This window comes from Capra hircus, chromosome 10 (genome assembly GCF_001704415.2).
Source record: "Capra hircus breed San Clemente chromosome 10, ASM170441v1, whole genome shotgun sequence".
Classification (NCBI taxonomy): Eukaryota; Metazoa; Chordata; class Mammalia; order Artiodactyla; family Bovidae; genus Capra; species Capra hircus.
In genome coordinates this window covers 48,856,414-48,876,959 of record NC_030817.1, presented here as the reverse complement: position 1 = coordinate 48,876,959, position 20,546 = coordinate 48,856,414, and the positions used below count along the sequence as shown (strand labels likewise).

The 20,546-nt window shown below is 36.0% G+C and overlaps 1 protein-coding gene across 1 annotated transcript in view; it reads left to right on the top strand.

Annotated features, from left to right (window-relative positions):
- Positions 1–20,546, top strand: part of RFX7 (regulatory factor X7) — a 142,141-nt gene that overhangs the window by 83,221 nt on the left and 38,374 nt on the right. Inside the window, exons 4-5 of the mRNA XM_018054246.1 lie at positions 13,825–13,907; positions 16,385–16,507. Coding sequence (XP_017909735.1) covers positions 13,825–13,907; positions 16,385–16,507 — 206 coding nt within the window. The remainder of the gene's footprint in view (positions 1–13,824; positions 13,908–16,384; positions 16,508–20,546) is intronic.

Genomic DNA, 20,546 nt, shown 5'->3' with positions numbered 1-20,546 from the left:
GGTGCCATTTCCTTCTCCAGGGGATCTTCCCAACCCAGGGATTGAACACGGGTCTCCAGCTTTGTAGGCAGACACTTTACCGTCTGAGCCACCAGGGAAGCCGTAATATAATAATGTTAAGGGTGGGCCTTTCTAAGATAGATGACACACTCCCAGAAATAAATTTTAATAACTTGCTCAACTCTTCTGCCCTCTAGAGATATATGTCATTGATATATGTTACAAATATATGGTGTATATAGTTTGAAAAGACTTATTTTCTCCCTTTCCTCCTTTATAGAAGAAAGCATGCCTTTTTACCTCAAATCCTTACTATAATGAATACTAAATGATAGGACCAAGGTCAACTTCCTGACCCAATCTTCATTGACAGCAAAAATTTTGTTTGGAGTATCTAATTAAGATCTATCAGACTTGGGCTTCCCTGGTGGTTCAGTGGTAAAGAATCCTCCTGCCAGTGCAGATGACACAGGTTCGATCCCTGATCTGGGAAGATCCCACATGCCGCAGATCAAGTAAGTCTGGGGGCCACAGCTCTTGAACCTGTGCTGTAGAGCCCGGGGGCCACTACCGACACTGTGTGCCACAATTACTGACCCTCGAGCCCTAGAGTCTGTGCTCGGCAACAAGAGAAGCCGCTGCAGTGAGAAGCCCTCTCACCGCAGCTCGAGTAGCCCCTACTAGCCACAACTAGAGGAAAGTCCACACAGCAACAGAGACCCAGCGCAGCCAGAGATGAGTGTGTATATGTATCAATCAGACTTGGAAAAGGCTCCTTGTTAGAAGAGAGTTTATCTTATGATGTGGCCCTGAGGTTACTGTTACTAATCTGACTTTTTCCTTTCAGTCACTTGGTGAAGAGGAAATGAATAACTTTCAAGAGAGCATTTTTATGTCGATTTTACATGTCTAGGGAAGGTTTGGGGTGTGGTGCTTGTTGACAAGGGGGCTGGATTTAAATAGTTGGGTTTGCTTTGTTTTTTGAGTATCACAAAAAGAAATCATCTGTATAAGGCCATGCCATCCATTCAGATAAATTTGAACCGTTTATTCTTATTTTCATCAAGTAGGTGAGTGAGTTATTTTATCCCTTAGTATGGGAGGACAATATAATTACAATTATTTTTTTGTTTGTTCTTCCTGTTAGGAATTCAGGTGGACTAAATTGCCACTAAGGGCACAAATCATGAGTTCTGGTTACTTTTCTGTTTCATAATTGTTAAGATTGCCCTTACCGTTGTCAGCTAGCTTTCAAATTCATTTTATTGTCACAAAAAGGAATAGGAAAGAATAAGACGGCAATCTCTCACCCATTTACCTGAAAGGAATTCAAATTTTTATTAGTATCTTTATATTTAAGGAATGAGATGATTACACAGAAATGTGTTTTGATATAAAACAAATGAATTCTTATAGTTTTCTAGTCTCTCTATTTTTGCATCTTAAGTTATTTCAAACCCTTAGAAAAGCAAGCTAAGAGGAAAAGAAGGAAATGTTACTAGGAGCAGCAATAGGAATTAGAGGACTGAGTTTTCCTCTTCATGGCCTGCACCTTTGTAACCTTGAAGAATCAATTAGAACAAATCCAATTTTTTTGAAACATTGTTGCTGGGTTCCCAGGGACTATCCTTTATCTCCATGCTGTAAAATCAAAAACAAACAAAAAACTTAAAACACAGTGACTGAAAAGATCTAAACCTTATCCTTCCTACTACAGCCAATCCCCACCACTAGTAGAACCCTAGGATCTTTTCCAGCATCGTACAGAACATTGATAATAACCTTTGCCTCACCTAAATGAGCCAGAGAAATATTACATGATCATTCTGTGATGCTCACTTTTTGTAGAATTTAACTATGGGCAGAAGTAGTCTCCCTAGAGATGGTTCTTATTTGAATCCTTTTTCAGAGGTACTCAAATCTATAGGTTTCTGTATTTTCTGTCTATTTGAACCCTAGCAGTATGCCCTTCTCTCAGCATTTCAGTTGATTTTTAGTTGCCTGGACATTTATGTAGCCATGATACATCCTACCATGTTATTCATTATTTCAATTTCAGGGATTTAGCCTCCCTTTTTTACTAAGCCCTAAACATATCACAGAGTATATTTTTAGAGCACATTTATAAAAAATGACCACATGGTTCTCATGGCAAGTTAGGAAACTGAAAATTGCTGAAAATTAAAAATTCTAAGCAAAACGCATTGAAAAATAGAATCCTTATACCTTGACCTTTTTCTCTATCTTCCTTATTCAATCCTGTGGAAGAACAGCTTTCACAACTGCTGGGGCCTGAGAGAATATAATATCAGGTATGTTGATTGTTTCCATAAATTTAAAAAAAAAATTATAGAGTAAGGTTCCACTTTCCCCATTCAGCCCTTCTGTCAGTAATGCTGGTGAAGAAAGAGACCTTTTAGTAACTGTGCTCCTAAATCAATGTCTCCTTTCAGGGGGAAAAAAAAAAATTAGAATTTTTTTCAGATTTTGTTTTGTTTCTGTAGTTTACAAAATAAAAGACAGACCAATTCAAGTACGAAGATCCTATCTTTATATATTTTCCCTCCACATGTGATAATTTAATGGAAGAAACGAATTGGGGATTTTAAGTTTCTGAATTTTAAACGACCACTTCTAAATACAAATTTAAATCAGAACTTCTTTTAAAGCCTTTCTTTGATACTAGTTTGAAAAGAAAAATTTGAAGAACTAATTATGAATGTGATACCCTTGGGTTGGTCCTCTTCCATCAAGACTCTGTCAGTGTCAACCTGACTTGTTCCTTGAAAGGTATTTATATGTCTCAACAGGAGACTTTCTGCTTCTTCTGGAAATAAGAATAATGATCCATTAAAGATTTGCATGAAAGATCCTCATTTAAGTCTTCACTGGTTACCATCTTTATAAATACCAACTGTTACCCAGTTTTGTGACCTTGTTTAAAAAAAAAAAAGAAAAAGAACCTGACTAATGCTTGAGGGGGAAGTCTCAAAATAAGAAGCACATTACTGCAAAGAAATTTATTTCAAACAGGAGAAATCCTTCTTTACTAATGTTTGAGAAATTGTGGGATAAACCTGATTCATTATGTTCCCTAAGAAAGCAGGAGCAAATCTCTCCACTCAGACTACCTGTGCCAGTAAATAGTGGAAATGTGTTTCCTTACCATCTGCTTGGAGGTTTTAAAGTTGTAGTAATAAAATACTGAAAATACTCCCTGATTCCTCAATTCATCTGGTATGTTTTCATAGTTCAAAGGCAAATGTCCTGAGCAGACAAGCTGAAACACTAAAAATTAACTCAGTTGTTTGAAATAAAGAATATTGTTTCAGGTGTTTTTTAAATAACAGAAGACAAGTGGAAAGTTACACCTTTTCTTTTCCAAGTCCAACCTGGTAAAAGCTTTTGTTTCTGACCTATTCTAATATCACGGTTGTCAGAAGTATCTTCTAATTGCAGTAATATCCTGATGGCTTATGAGGGAATAGTATCCGTGTTTTTCTGCACTTACCTGAGGAAAGTCAGTGCTGGTGGGACATTGTCTTCAATAACTTGTGGTCAAGTCTGACACTCACATAGAATCTAGGAACCTTGCTCTTGTGGTATAACTCTTTTAAGTTGGTGAAGGTGACCGGGCTAAATGTTTCCTAAATTTCTTAAGATACCTTGCTTTTTCAAATAAAAGATTCTATATTTGTTGGTTGAATTTGAATTATAAACTCTCTTGCCAAAATGTGACTTTCAGCAAGTATATATTTCAAAGTAATATTTATGTAATGTGTGTTAGGTCACTTCAGTTGTGTCCAACTCTTTGAGACCCTATGGACTGTAGTCCCCCAGGTAATAATAACCTAACATAGAAATATTTTATAAATTTCTTTTAATCCTCATGGAAATTCATGGGTGTTTTATCAGTGTTTCACAGACTTGAAAATTAATGCTCATCTTGCTTAATATCACAAAGCTAATGAGGGGCAAATCTGGAACTCAGATCCAGGCCTTCTAATTCTGTATCCTGTACCTGACCGCTATATCCTGCTGTTTTAGATACATCAGATTTGAAAGACCCAGCACTCATGCTCAAGTAGCAGCTGCTTTATTCGTCATATTATATACTATAGGTCGTTTCTCCTTATTGGCTACTAATTTATCAATAAGAGACTTGCCTATTAACCTCAAGTTTCTAAAAGCTCCATCAAAGCTGCTTTCTTACTATACTAATCAGTTACCAGGTGATTTATGAAAAGTCTATTCCACGGGTTCCAGAGGGATCAGTGAATCATACATTATGCTATATGATCCTCTCAGACATAAGTTGTCAGATTTTTTTCTAAATTAAATTCCAACTCAGTTGAAGTTGCTTTTAAATACTGAAAGTAAATATGGCATTGTTTTTAACCTTTGATTTTCAAGGTTCATGCTCCAGACTGCTGAGTCAGAAACTCTTGCCATCTCTCCAAGTGACTCTGACATATGGTAAAAGTGGATAAACTCAAATGATGAATAATATGATAGCTTCATCCTCAATCAGAAAATTTAAAATAAAACAGTGGGTGGGATACTTTTTCATACTTATAAGATTAGCTAAAATGTAAATCTTAAGCTTTCATAAGGATGTGGAGAAATTGTAGCTTTGCTTTTGGTAAACAAATTGGCTTAATAGTTTTGGGGAGCAGTTTGGGAATACCAGCAAAGTTAAAGATGTGCATCTTATATGACCAAGTACTTCTACTTTTAGGTAGCTGCATACTATAACAGAAACTCCTGCACAAGGACACAGCAGTCACAAATAAGAATTTTTATTGCGGCACTATTTGAAATAATGAAATTGTCTATCATAAAGAAATGGATAAACTGGTTTTAGTCCATATAACAAACACTACTGTATACTCTAAAAACTTAGAGAATTCTGAGGCAAATATGGCAAAAAGTTAACATCTTTCAATATGGATGGTGATACATATGTTCTTTCTGTACTTTGGTTGAAATACTTTATTGTTTTAAATTTAAAAATTAAATGGGGTATTGAAAGAACTATCATCTGGCTGTGTCATACATTTTCAGTGTTTGCCTCAAAAAGGTGTGGATAAACTAGAATTTTCAATCTAGTTGAGGAGGAATGTGTAAGTAGACACCAAAAATAATTGCTTTGAACAATCAATAAATGTGAATTAATTGAGTTTAAAACCCTTAGTAATTGCTATGGCCCAAAGTAAACAGACAAACAGGCTCTTATAGGATCATGTATGATCATGTAGGCAAAATTTATTAGAATTGAAATGGTAACCCACTCCAGTGTTCTTGCCTGGAGAATCCCAGGGACGGGGGAGTCTGGTGGGCTGCCGTCTATGGGGTCGCACAGAGTCAGACACGACTGAAGTGACTTAGCTTAGCTTTTTTTTTTTTAAAGTAAAGTAGATGAAAGCATGAAGGGTATATAATCTGAGCTGTATGTTCTTAACATTTTTTTACCCATGTCTCAATTTGATAAAAGTAAACAGCTTGGCTATTTACGATTCATTCAGGTATGACCTAAATCAAATCCCCTATGATTATACAGTGGAAGTGAGAAATAGATTTAAGGGACTAGATCTGATAGATAGAGTGCCTGATGAACTATGGAATGAGGTTTGTGACGTTGTACAGGAGACAGGGATCAAGACCATCCCCATGGAAAAGAAATGCAAACAAGCAAAGTGGCTGTCTGGGGAGGCCTTACAAATAGCTGTGAAAAGAAGAGAAGCGAAAAGCAAAGGAGAAAAGGAAAGATATAAGCATCTGAATGCAGAGTCCCACAGGATAGCAAGAAGAGATAAGAAAGCCTTCCTCAGCGATCAATGCAAAGAAATAGAGGAAAACAACAGAATGGGAAAGACTAGAGATCTCTTCAAGAAAATTAGAGATACCAAGGGAACATTTCATGCAAAGATGGGCTCAATAAAGGACAGAAATGGTATGGACCTAACAGAAGCAGAAGATATTAAGAAGAGGTGGCAAGAATACACAGAAGAACTGTACAAAAAAGATTTCAAGACCAAGATAATCACGATGGTGTGATCACTCACCTAGAGCCAGACATCCTGGAATGTGAAGTCAAGTGGACCTTAGAAAGCATCACTACAAACAAAGCTAGTGGAGGTGATGGAATTCTAGTTGAGCTGTTTCAAATCCTGAAAGATGATGCTGTGAAAGTGCTTCACTCAATATGCCATCAAATTTGGAAAACTCAGCAGTAGCCACAGGACTGGAAAAGGTCAGTTTTCATTCCAGTCCCAAGGAAAGGGAATGCAAAAGAATGCTCAGACTACCACACAATTGCACTCATCTCACATGCTAGTAAAGTAATGCTCAAAATTCTCCAAGCCAGGCTTCAGCAATACATGAACCGTGAACTTCCAGATGTTCAAGCTGGTTTTAGAAAAGGCAGAGGAACCAGAGATCAAATTGTCCACATCCACTGGATCATGGAAAAAGCAAGAGAGTTCCAGGAAAACATCTCTTTCTGCTTTATTGACTATGCCAAAGCCTTTGACTATGTGGATCACAGTAAACTGTGGAAAATTCTGAAAGAGATGGGACTACCAGACCAGCTGACCTGCCTCTTGAGAAACTTGTCTGTAGGTCAGGAAGCAACAGTTAGAACTGGACATGGAACAACAGATTGGTTCCAAATAGGAAAAGGAGTACGTCAAGGCTGTATATTGTCACCCTGCTTATTTAACTTCTATGCAGAGTACATCATGAGAAATGCTGGGCTGGAAGAAGCACAAGCTGGAATCAAGATTGCCAGGAGAAATATCAATAACCTCAGATATGCAGATGACACCACCCTTATGGCAGAAAGTGAAGAGGAACTGAAAAGCCTTTTGATGAAAGTGAAAGTGGAGAGTGAAAAAGTTGGCTTAAAGCTCAACATTCAGAAAACAAAGATCATGGCATCTGGTCCCATCACTTCATGGGAAATAGATGTGGAAACAGTGTCAGACTTATTTTTTTTAGGCTCCAAAATCACTGCAGATGGTGACTGCAGCCATGAAATTAAAAGATGCTTACTCCTTGGAAGAAAAGTTATGACCAACCTAGAGAGCATATTCAAAAGCAGAGACATTACTTTGCCAACAAAGGTCCGTCTTGTCAAGGCTATGGTTTTTCCAGTGGTCATGTATGGATGTGAGAGTTGGACTGTGAAGAAAGCTGAGCACCAAAGAATTGATGCTTTTGACCTGTGGTGTTGGAGAAGACTCTTGAGAGTCCCTTGGACTGCAAGGAGATCCAACCAGTCCATTCTGAAGGAGATCACTCACCAGTACTTTGGACACCTCATGCAAAGAGTTGACTCTTTGGAAAAGACTCTGATGCTGGGAGGGATTGGGGGCAGGAGGAGAAGGGCACTACAGAGGATGAGATGGCTGGATGGCATCACTGACTTGATGGATGTGAGTCTGAGTGAACTCAGGGAGTTGGTGATGGACAACTGGTGTGCTGCGATTCATGGGGTTCCAAAGAGTTGGACACGACTGAGCAACTGAACTGAGCTGAAATAGCTTGGCTAGTATAATTTGAAATTTCAAAATAAGTTAAATACTATTCTAAGAATGAATGAAAGCTTTTGTGATTAGAGAGGTGCCCATTTCCTCTCTCAACATTTTATTTACATAGAGGAAAAGGTCTAACTTTCTATATTAATCAGGAGGGGCAAGGCGATGCTGCCAAAACAAAGGAAGCCTGAAATATCAGTGGCCTAACCAGAAGAACTTGTTTTCATTCACATTATATGTATAGCGCAAATCACTGGAGTCCCCTGCTCCACATAGTCCCTCAGGAGCCCACATTGGCAAACATTGCCATGTTGTAGCCTCACCACTGAAACACAGGACTCCCAAGGTGCCGCAAAGGGGGTTAAAGGATATTCAGATCAGTTCAGTCACTCAGTCGTGTCTGCCTCTCTGTGACCCCATGGACTGCGTCATGCCAGGCTTCCCTGTCTATCACCAACTCCTGGAGTTTACTCAAACTCATGTCCATATTGTCAGTGATGCCATCCAACCATCTCATCGTCTGTCGTCCCCTTCTCTTACCTTCAGTTTTTCCCAGCATCAGGGTCTTTGTTCCAGTGAGTCAGTTCTTCGCATCAGGTGCCCTCAGTATTGGAATCTGATTGTTTGCTCTATGCTTTTCTTTCTAGGATGTGAAAGGGCAAAGCATTATCTAGGCCATTTGCAACATTAGGTCTGTAATATTGCTTTTCAAAGTTTTCATACTTAAAGTTTCTGAAAAAACACCTGTATAAAGATATGCTTATGTAAATAGGATGACTGACACAAAAGGTCTGCTTACCTACTTGAGAATAAACAAGGAGGTTTTTGCCAAAAATTCTTCAGAGTAGTTTCCTAGAATGTCTTTGACATCTGAATCAAACTTCAGTTCCAAGATTACTTTTGGATAGCTTCTTGCAAAGATTGAATTATAAGAGAGAAGCCTCATAAGCTTTTGGGCAAGATTTTCAACTACAGTCATGGGAACTTATCACCTTAGTTCATTAAACAAACTAGATAGTACCTGAGGTTCCCCCTAAACTTGAAGACACTTTTAATATCTTTGCTCTGAGAACCTCTCTCTTTATTGAGAACTTCACTTCTTCGACTCAAGAAAATGGAAGACTTTTAAGCCTAATAAATAGGGATGTTGATAATTGTCATTTGAAGTTTCAGGTCAGATATTCAGATATGTCTGCCACATATATCAAGCTCTATTAAAAATTGTAATGTTTATTGTTGTTAAATATACATAACATAAAGTTTCCCATTCGTACTATTTAGCATATTCACAGTGTTATGTAAACATCACCTCTACCCAGTTCTGAAGCATTTTCATCACCCCAAGGAAACCCACTAAGTAATCAGTCCTCTTAGTGCCCTCCTGCCAGTTCCTGGCAGCCACTAATCTTTCTCTCTCCATGGATTTGACTGTTCTGGATATTTCATAATAGTGAAAGCATTTGATAAATGGTTTTTTGTATCTGACTTCTCTCACCTAGCATAATGTTTTCAAAGGTTCATCCACGTTGTAGCATATATTAATGCATTATTTCATTTTATGGCGAAATTTTAAAATTAAAATTTTTTTTAATGTATGCAGTTTTTTTTTTTCCTAATGCTCTAAAAATAAAATGGCTTTGTCGTTCATTTCATAAATCCATCAAGCATACTTCTTTTTGACAATTAATGAATCTCCACATGGAACAAAACTTTACTCTTGATGTTTAAATCTTTGTACAGTATATCAAATAATCTGGTGTTTAACATACTTGCCACATGATATTCTTGCCTTGATATAATCAAGCAAAGTTAAGGTCTTGTACACCACGAATCATTGTTTTGGAGGCCAGTGATTAGCTGTAAGTGACAGGTGTATCCAAAACCAAAATTCTCATGGTAAACTCAGCTTCACTGGACTAGAATGCCATCACTATACACTTAAGTCATTTTGTTCTCATTTGCTTCTTAGAATTTTGATGTCAGTTTTAGTAAACTCTCTAATTATTTTCTTCTGTGTGTTGAGTCCCACATAACAAAAGAGTAATTGACAGTAGTAATTTTTCACTGTTTTAAAGATAAATTAAAGGATGCGGCAGTGAGTTTGATCTTTTTCAAAACGATTCCATCTTTGAATCATCTCTTTGGCACTTTTTCCTAATTTGGATTTTCTTCTGAATTCCTTCTGGAATTTCTTCTCTCCTCTTTTCTCTAGTATATATAAAAGTTGAAAACTATAGAAACCAAGGTTTTTCCAACAGTATAAAGTTTTTTTTATTCTTAGTCATCAAAAATGGTGGTTTTTTTGTTTGATATTTTTAAGTGAGGTGTAACTGATGTAACATTATATTAATTTCAGGTGTATAACATAATGATTCGGTATTTGTATATATAGGCATACCTTGTTTTATTGCATTTTATTACACTTTACAGATATTATTTTTTATAAATTGAAGGTTTGTGATAAGTCTCCCTGCATTATCAGATGATGGTTAGCATCTTTTTAAGCAATAAAATACTTCTAATTAAAGTATGTGCCTTGTTTTTTAAATACAATGCTGTTGCATACTTGATGGACTATATTACAGGGTAAAGGTAACTTTTGGAGAAGGAAATGGCAATACATTTTCACATTTTCCAGTATTCTTGCCTGGAGAATTCCATGGACAGAGGAGCCAGGTGGGCTACAGTCTATGGGGTCACAAATAGTCAGACACACGAGCAAAGATAACTTTTATATGCACTAAGAAACCAAAAATTTACGTGACTCACTTTATTGTAGTATTTGTTTTATTGTGGTGGTCTAAGACTGAACCTGTAGTACCTCTGAGGTATGCTTGTATTATAAAATGATCACTGCAATAAATCTGGTTAACCTTTATCACCATACATAGCTACAAATTTTTTTTTTTTATAATGAGAACTTTGGAGATCTATCCTGGCTGCTTTCAAATTATATTCACCATGCTATACGTTATATCCCTGTGACTTACTCATTTTATAACTAGAAATTTGTACCTTATGACCCCCTTCTTCCACTCCCACTACCTACACTCCCTCCCCCCGCCTCAGGCTGCTACTAATCATCACAGTATCCGTGGGCTCAGAGTTTTTGTCTGTTTTATTGTTGTTTTTAGATTCCACGTAAAAGGAAGATCATATGGTATTTATCCTTCTCTGTCTGACTTGTTTTACTTAGCATAGTGCCCTCAAGGTCCATTCATGTTGCCACAAATGGCAAGATTTCACTCATTTTTATGGCTGAATAATATTCCATTAAGAAAGAGAGTTTACCCGAGGGAAAAAAAAAAAGATGTTTTGTATTGCATTTTCTTAGACTTTGCCCGTAATAATACTCATGGGTTTTTTGGCAACATAAACTATTTTTGATTTAATGTGAAAGGCTCTGTTGGGTTTAAGTGAGTGATGTTAATAATATTCAACAAGAGGTATTTTAGGAACTATATTTAAGACAGATTAAAGTGGGGAAAGATAGATGCAGGCAAAACAGATAGATATTTTTTAGTAACTCAAGAATCATTATGGGCCAAAGAACTAAACAGACATTTCTCCAAAGAAGACATACAGATGGCTAACAAACACACGAAAAGATGCTCAACATCACTCATTATCGGAGAAATGCAAATCAAAACCACAATGAGGTACCATTGCATGCCAGTCAGAATGGCTACTATCCAAAAGTCTACAACCAATAAATGCTGGAGAAGGTGTGGAGAAAAGGGAACCCTCTTACACAGTTGGTGGGAATGCAAACTAGTACAGCCACTATGGAGAACAGTGTGGAGATTCCTTAAAAAACTGGAAATTGAACTGCCATATGACCCAGCAATCCCACTGCTGGGCATACACACCAAGGAAACCAGAATCGAAAGAGACACGTGTACCCCAGTGTTCATCACAGCACTGTTTATAATAGTCAGGACATGGAAGCAACCTAGATGTCCATCAGCAGACGAATAGATAAGAAAGCTGTGGTACATATACACAATGGAGCATTATTCAGCCATTAAAAAGAATATATTTGAATCAGTTCTAATGAGGTGGATGAAACTGGAGCCTATTATACAGAGTGAAGTAAGTCAGAATGAAAAATACCAATACAGTATACTAACGCATATATATGAAATTTAGAAAGACAGTAACGATAACCCTGTATGTGAGACAGCAAAAGAGACACAGATGTATAGAACAGTCTTTTGGACTCTGTGGGAGAGGGCAAAGGCGGGATAATATGGGAGAATGGCATTGAAACATGTATAATATCATATGTGAAATGAATTGCCAGTCCAGGTTCGATGCATGAGACAGGATGCTCAGGGCTGGTGCACTGGGTTGACCCAGAGGGTTGGTATGGGCAGGGAGGAGGGAGTGGAGTTCAGGATGGGGAACACGTGTACACCCATGGCAGATTCATGTTGATATATGGCAAAACCACTACAATATTGTAAAGTAATTAGCCTTCAATTAAAATAAATAAATTTATATTAAAAAATCAAAATAAAAAGAATCATTGTACGTTACTTCAGGGCAGGGACTATTGTGTTGTTCATCTATTTCCAGCCTTTATATAGGTTGTGATACACAAGTTAACACTTATCATTTATGGAATGTTACACAAAATAAAATTAGTGAATAAATAAATGAGTAAATGGGTTCTCCTTTATTGTTGAAAGAAAGACATCTAAAGACTTAAACTAATGTAGTGGCTGGGAAAATAAAGAGACTGGAAGAACATGGGGGAAAGAGTTAAGTCTAAATGGAAGATTCGAATGGAACACAACAAGAGGAACAAAACTAGGCAGACTCCGAAACTGAACACTGGGAAACTAGAGAAAAGAAGATGTTAGATAACAGTTTTGAAAGGAAATGTCTGTGTTTCTATAGGATTTTTGTTGTTGTTGTAGAGGGGAAAGTTATATAAGATATTGCTGGTCAGTCTATCAGATATTAGAACTAATTGGAAAATACCCCATAGACAGTGGAATGAAAACAATGTAGATTTGAGAGTTGATTCCATGTAATTGATTAAATCATTCTGTGGATAGATTCTAAGATTAAACTTTTTTAATGAATTCTGGTGAAAATAAGAATAAGGCTAAATTGTATCAGTTTATGCTTTTTAAATAAATTGGATCTGTGTTTAGTTGTACTTTATTATGTAAGGATTCTGTCACCAAAAATGCCAGTAATCTGTCTATATTTTCCATTGCAGTGCAATTCAATTGTAATGAATTAGGTTGCCAAAATGTTATATATGTTTTTATTGCAGTAGGATTTATGGCAGATTTTAAACTATCTTGTGGCAAACTCAGCTGGGAAGACAACTATACAGTCCTCTGAACAGTGGAAATTATTTTAAAGGTTACGTTTATAGACTAAATGACAAAGTTGCAGAACAGTAGTGACAGACAATCTTACAAATAGACTCTACGAGTAGCACCCACTGTTGCAAGTCAGAGAGGAATTACATCTGCCTTGTGTGAAAGTGACTATTGTTTGCACTTTGGTACAGTTGGCCCTGTGGGTCCAGAGGTTCTGCGCTTGCAGTTTCAACCAACCCAGGATCACATTTGATTCCTCGGTTATGGTGCTTAAGGAGGACTGACTGTATACCACAATTTTATGTAAAGGACTTGTGCATTTGTGTATTTTGGTATCCACAGTTGGGGAGAAGGGAGTTCCTAGAACCAGTTATCCACAGATACTGAGGAATAACTGGATTTTTAAACCTCAGCTCCACCCCCATTGACAGTAGCATCATTAGTCACATGTTCTAGATTTTTGAGAATTAGAAAAGAATCCTAGAAATTATCTCATTCATTTTACATTTTTCAGGAAAACCTGATAAGGCATGGAAGTCTCACAACCAGTTAAATGGTTAGGCTATTAGTAAATAGTCTCTTGACTCCCAGTCTAGTAATTTTTCTTTAATATTGTACAACCTTCCTTCTTTAAATGAGGTTTAAAATGAGGAATTTTTGTCTCAGCCTTGATTTTATTTTCTTTATGCCTAGGATGTAAGAATTAATAAGAAAGTACCATTTTCTCTTACTAATCAGCATTTTATATGCAATAAATTTGTCAAACAACATGACTGTAGTATTTTACTGATGAGAAAAAAGCCTAGATTTTGTTTGCTTTGGCAAGTGACTCATTCCATCTGGTTTAAATTTAGATAGTATTTTTTTAGGAAGATGTTAGTAAATTTTGTTGAGAGAAAAACAATTTTTTAAATGATCTTTGTGTTTTAATCCTTTTTAACTAACAGCAAGAAGTTGAGAAGTTTACAGACCTAGAGAAACTCTACCTCTACCTTCAGCTGCCTTCTGGTCTCAGCAATGGAGAGAAAAGGTATATTTCTTCTTGTCTTTGCCTCAGTTACAGTGTTTATATGTGTGTTGTGGTTGTTACTATTTTGCACTATTCCTAAAATCATCAGAAAATGACTGGCAAAACAGTAGATACTTTAGTCTTTGATCATATTTGGTTAAGTGTTTACCCATAGTTTTTGCTAATTTATTTGTGTACCTGGGTACATTTATGTACCTGAGTCAGTCAGTTCAGTCACTCAGTCATGTCTGACTCTTTGTGACCCCATGAACCGCAGAACGCCAGGCCTCCCTGTCCATCACCAACTCCTGGAGTTTACCCAAATTCATGTCCATTGAGTCGGTGAGGCCATCTAACCATCTCATCCTCTGTCATCCCCTTCTCCTCCTGCCCTCAATCTTTCCCAGCATCAGGGTCTTTTCCAATGAGTCAGTTCTTCATATTAGGTGGCCAAAGTATTGGCATTTCAGCTTCAACATCAGTCCTTCCAATGAACACCCAGGATTGATCTGCTTTAGGATGGACTGGTTGGATCTCCTTGCAGTCCAAGGAACTCTCAAGAGTCTTCTCCAACACCACAGTTCAAAAGCATCAATTCTTCGGCACTCAGGTTTCATTATAGTCCAACTGTCACATCCATACATGACCACTGGAAAAACCATAGCCTTGACTAGACGAACCTTTGTTGACAAAGTAATGTCTCTGCTTTTGAATATGCTGTCTAGGTTGGTCATAACTTTCCTTCCAAGGAGCAAGCGTCTTTTAATTTCATGGCTGCAGTCACCATCTGCAGTGATTTTGGAGCCCAGAAACATAAAGTCAGCCACTGTTTCCCCATCTATTTCCCATGAAGTGATGGGACCAGATGCCATGATCTTAGTTTTCTGAATGTTGAGCGTTAAGCCAACTTTTTCACTTTCATCAAGAGGCCTTTTAGTTCTTCTTCACTTTCTGCCATAAGGGTGGAGTCATCTGCATAACTGAGGTTATTGATATTTCTCCTGGCAATCTTGATTCCAGCTTGTGCTTCCTCCAGCCCAGCGTTTCTCATGATGTATTCTGCATATAAGTTAAATAAGCAGGGTGACAATATACAGCCTTGACGTACTCCTTTTGCTATTTGGAACCAGTCTATTGTTCCATGTCCATTTCTAACTGTTGCTTTCTGACCTGCCTACAGGTTTCTCAAGAGGCAGGTCAGGTGGTCTGGTATTCCCATCTCTTTCAGAATTTTCCACAGTTTATTGAGTACCTGAGTAAATGCTATGAAATGCAATTGGCTTATGTTTTATAAATAGATCAATATATTTATGCAATGTCGGAGATTTTGAAAATTGAACTGAAAAATCAAAGAATAAACATAACTATTGTGAACAATAAAGTGCAAGAATTTTTTTAGGTTGTCAGGTAAGCAGATCACAGAATTTTTAAAAGGGAGGAAAAAGTGAATTGTCTGTATGGCACATGAATTTATGATCAATGTGTGATGTTTTGAGTGCTTGGGTATTACTTTGTTTTCATTAGTAAAAACATGTAATAGCCTCATTTAGAAAATGTAGAGAAAAGTTGTTGATTCATACCTTCTACTCTGAGTTTCTCTACCCTTTTAAAAATTTCTCAGAATTTATTTCATTTATAAACATTATGCTTAACCCTCTCTTACTTTTAAAGTATATGTATGAAAAGAAATGGAGTGAAAAATCTGCTGCTTTTACTTTTTCCCCTTGGACCAAATTTTGTAACTTTTAATTTTTTTTTTGGTCCCAGAAATTGGTCAGTAATTTCTTTGGAAATACATAAATTATTATTGTTTTTGTAGCTGAAATGAATGTCAGAGTCAAATGAGGAGCTTACCTCACGTTGTCTTGGTTGTCCATTTCATGAAATTAGTTTGTAAGTGACAATGCCAGGTAATAAAAATGTATAATGTTTGGTGAAGGCGTTGGTCTAGAGAGGAGGGCCAATTACAGGAAGGCCCATGGAGGGAGATTTGTCCTGTCAGGATTTCTCCAGTGTGAATTCCATTCCAAAGCATAGAATGCTTTAGTAAAATTTCAGGGTAGTTACTTGAGAATGCTAAGCAAATAGAAAATAAACAATGTTTTCGATAACTTTCATTTTGTAGTTCGATGATTCATAAGTTTAGGCAAATGAACAGGCAAGTAACTGAGCAGATGTCCCCTTAGAGGTAGTTGTGGGCTAAACAAATACCTTAAGTTTTCAGTACTCCATTGACTCTGCCGCTTTAGAGACAATGGTAGGGGACAGAACAGGGCCATAACTTCAGCTGAATGCTAGGTGTATAGAAAATGGCTCACAACCATAGGTGGACAATTTGTGTTTGGAAAATTGGTCATAGACTCTAAGCCCAGAGTTTGGTTTGATCATTTATAGTGTGTTTACACACAGTCCTTTAGTGGAACATTTAGGCCTGGCTCAAGAATTATCAGTGAATTGCCGTCTAGTTTAGCTAAAATATGTTCTTGTTTTATGATTAGTGATCAGAATGCCATGTCATCTAGTCGGGCACAGCAGATGCATGCCTTCTCCTGGATTCGAAATACCCTAGAGGAGCATCCTGAGACTTCACTGCCCAAACAGGAAGTCTATGATGAGTACAAGTAAGTTGTATGTGTGTATGTCTGGCATGCAATATATTAAAGAGCTTAAGTATGGCTGTGATGATTTGTTTTATCATTGGTGAATATCATGCTGGTATATGAGAGTTTAACTTGGACATCTGTAAGATTCCTTCCATGTCTAAGCTTCGCTCATTGTGTGTGTAATAAAGGATAGCATTACTGAGTGAAAGAATTTCTGTAAAATTTTTCTGGATAATAGGAGTGATATCTGAAGGCATAGAGACCTGAGAAAAAGTATATGGAATGTTATGAATTTTCTCAGACAAAGGAGTTCAGTGCCTTGTACATAGGAGACACTCAGACAGTTTTGATTGTACATGTTATTTATTTAAATGTGGTAAGCACAAGTATAGAGGCTTATAGGCCCTTCTGATTAGAGAAAATTAATAGATGCTAAATCTAGTCTTGTTTAACGTTTTATAATTGATTTGGAGTGTTCTGGCAGAGTAAATGAAAGCAAAATTTTCTGGATATTGAAATATCAAAGCAAGGAGATTCTCTGTGTTGTCCTTACACAATTTGGAAGAAAAGTATCAAGTAAGTGCTGCTGTTAACCATTGTACGATGATGCAAAAGAATGACACTTTTAAAGATCAGTGGTATCTAGAAAGAAAACTTTCTATCCTCATTCAAAATTCTGATTCATTCAGCTTAAGAAATGTGCTGGAGTTGGAGAAAGTTTAAAGGGAAATGTCTGAAACAAATCAAGGGTACGAGGTTTAACTGAAGAGCTTTAGATGTTTCCTCTTTAGGAAACATTTTTAAAGAGACTTTTTCTAAAGACCTTTTGGACTAGTCATCTTCCAGTTTGGAGTATGAGGTTTCCTGAATAGAAACCTAACATAGAGTGACAAGTCTTAAATTGAATCTGTTCTAAATACTCACTGAAAAACCTTTATTTTGAATTATTTCTATTAATTCCAGTGGCAGATATATTTGCATGAAAACCAGTCCATTCAATAGTCATTAAAATCAAAATCCCTTTGAGAGAATAAATGAAGTTATAATCTAAGACCATATATTTTCTTTTAACTGTATTTTTATGCTAAATTAAGATATTAATAGAACCAAAAGGTTTAAGGGACTTTCCACACACAAAGACAGTTGACTTACAAACTGTTACAAATTTTTATATTTGTTGAAACTTTTGAAGCCTGATAATCACATGTATTTATGAAAGTGATGACTAATTTGTTAGTTTTTCTAATTAGGAAAGTAGTATGTATTCATCATGAAAGTTTTGACAGATAGTCATAAATGTATGAAAAAGAAAACTAGCACCAGTAATCTTACTACCTAAAAATAAACATTTTGGCTTATTACTTCTTTTTATTTTTTCTAACGCCTTCTTTTGTTATTATTGTTTAATCAAATTTTAACCCGACTGCTTACACAATTCTTAAATGAGGAAACAGTTTACAGATAATACTGCAGTGAATATTCTTGACTATAATTTTGTGTACATTATTAAAATTGGAATTGCTGGCTTATGAACCATTGTATATTAAGGATATTAACTATTAAAATGTAATTGTTTCAAGATTACTGTTTATTATTTAATTTTAATATTTTGTAAGTAGTCTGATCTGTCTACATCTTTGCAGCTTATGAAATTGCTCTTTTGCTTAGAAAGAACTTTCCAGTGCTCCTAGCCGCTGAATAATCCATGTGCATTTTCCCTTGATATATTACTCATTTCATTTTTCACGTGTAACCCTTTAGTCCTTCTGGACCAAGTATATACATTTATTTTCATAAACAAATGCCTTAAGATAAAGAACTAATTTTATTTTTTTCTAAATTATCCCCATCTTATTTATTGATAATAAAAAAAATTTTTTTTCACAATACTAATCTAAATGTACCTTTAATCTTACTAAAGCCCTTGGGACTCAGTTTTCTTCCTTTGTATTTTTCTATTCTTACTTCAACACCATAGTATTTTTAAGTATTTCAGTCAGTAAATGTTTAAAAAGCTAAAAATTAACAGTGGTAGGACCAGCCTTCCCTCATGATCCCTCTTTTTCAAAATTTTCCATGGTTTTATTTTCATACCAATCAATTTTTTATGATGCTTGGAATCACTTTTCTAACTTATATTGGCTGTTTTATGAGAAATTGATACTGAAATTTACCAAAATGCTTTTTGGGCATCTGTTAAAATTATTCAGTCCTTCTTTTATGATCTATTAATATGATATATAATGATAGTACCTAATATAAACCCTTCTTTTATTCCTAGAATGAATGTCTTCTGCATGTCAGGATGTGTAATCTTTTAGCATACTGTTGATTTCTCTTTTCAAGTATATTTTGCAGGATCTTTGCATCTATATTCATAAGTGAATTTTCTTTTTTGTGCTATCTTTGTCAGGTTTTGATATCAGGGTTAGGCCAGCTTCGTAACTGAACTGGAACTCTTTCCCTAATTTTCTGTGCTCTGGAACAGTTTATATAGCATGGGACTTACTTGTTCTTGAAAGTTTTAAAGAACTCAGCTATAATACCATCTAGGCCTGGAGGCTTTGTTGGAGGTAATTCTTTGACAATTTTTTGTATTTTTTCCTGGTTAGATTTTTTTACTCCAATAATCTATCTTGATCATTGGTTTTTCCTGGAATTCATTCAGATTTTCAAATATATTGGCATGATATTAAATATACTATTCTCTTACAAACAGTATCTTATTTGTTATATCCTTTTTTATATTTCTAGTTTTATTCATTTGAATTTTCCTTTTTTCAAATTATACTTAGCTATTGTTTACTTTTATTGGTTTTCTTTTAAAAAACAAAGATTGATATGTCAGTTTTATTTTTTTTGTCTTCCGTCTCATATTTAGGTGTCTTTATTTTTGTTATCCTGATTTTTTTCGGGTTTTTTCCTTACTAAAGATAAGAACATTTCCTACTTAAGATAAGAACATTTGTATCTATGAATTTGCCTCTTATATTTCTGGCTATATTCCTTAGGTTTGGATACGGTTGTTACATTTACCATTACTTTCTAATAGTGTGCAATTATAGCTTTGATTACTCCTTTGTCCCAAAATACTTGGGAACTTTCTATGTGCTTGAGGGAGTTGGACTTTTTTTTCCTTTTTGCACTTAATTTCTAGTTATATTACTGGGTTAGCCAAAAAGTTCATTTGGATTTTTCCATAACATCTTACCCAATATATTGTAGTCAAAGAATGTGGCTCATTCAGTTTTTTTTTTTTTTTTTTTAATTTTAAAATCTTTAATTCTTACATGCGTTCCCAAACATGAACCCCCCTCCCACCTCCCTCCCCATAACATCTCTCTGGGTCAGTTTTTTATTTTTTATAATTGTTGAGGTTTACTTTCAGCCTAACACATGATCAGTTTTTATAAATATTTCTGGACATTCTCTTTTTTTGCACTATGTAAACACTAAATCTACTTTGCTGTAGTATTCAAATTCTGCAAAAAATCCTTGCTCTTTTGTCTATTTAATTAGTTGAGCACAAGTAGTGTGTAAATGGCACCCCACTCCAGTACTCTTGCCTGGGAAATCCCATGGGCGGAGGAGCCTGGTAGGCTGCAGTCCATGGGGTCGCGAAGAGTCATAGTAAGCGGCTTCACTTTCACTTTCCACTCTCATGCATTGGAGAAGGAAATGGCAACCCACTCCAGTGTTCTTGCCTGGAGAATCCCAGGGACGGGGGAGCCTGGTGGGCTACTGTCTATGGGGTCGCACAGAGTCGGACACAACTGAAGTGACTTAGCAGCAGCAGTGTGTTAATCTCTTACAAAAGTAATGTTTCTCATAATTTATACTATTTTTAATGGGTTTTTGCTTCTGTCTCTTCAAGACAGAAAACATTCATGATTATGTATCTTTATGATAGTTAAAACCTGTTCTCAACCAAGAAAAAGATCCTTTGTCATATTAAATGTATGTTTGTGTTAAATTCTCTGATACCAGTATTTGTAACCCATCCTGGATATTGGTCTAATATAAGTGTATATTTGTCCATCCTTTTAGTTTCACCATT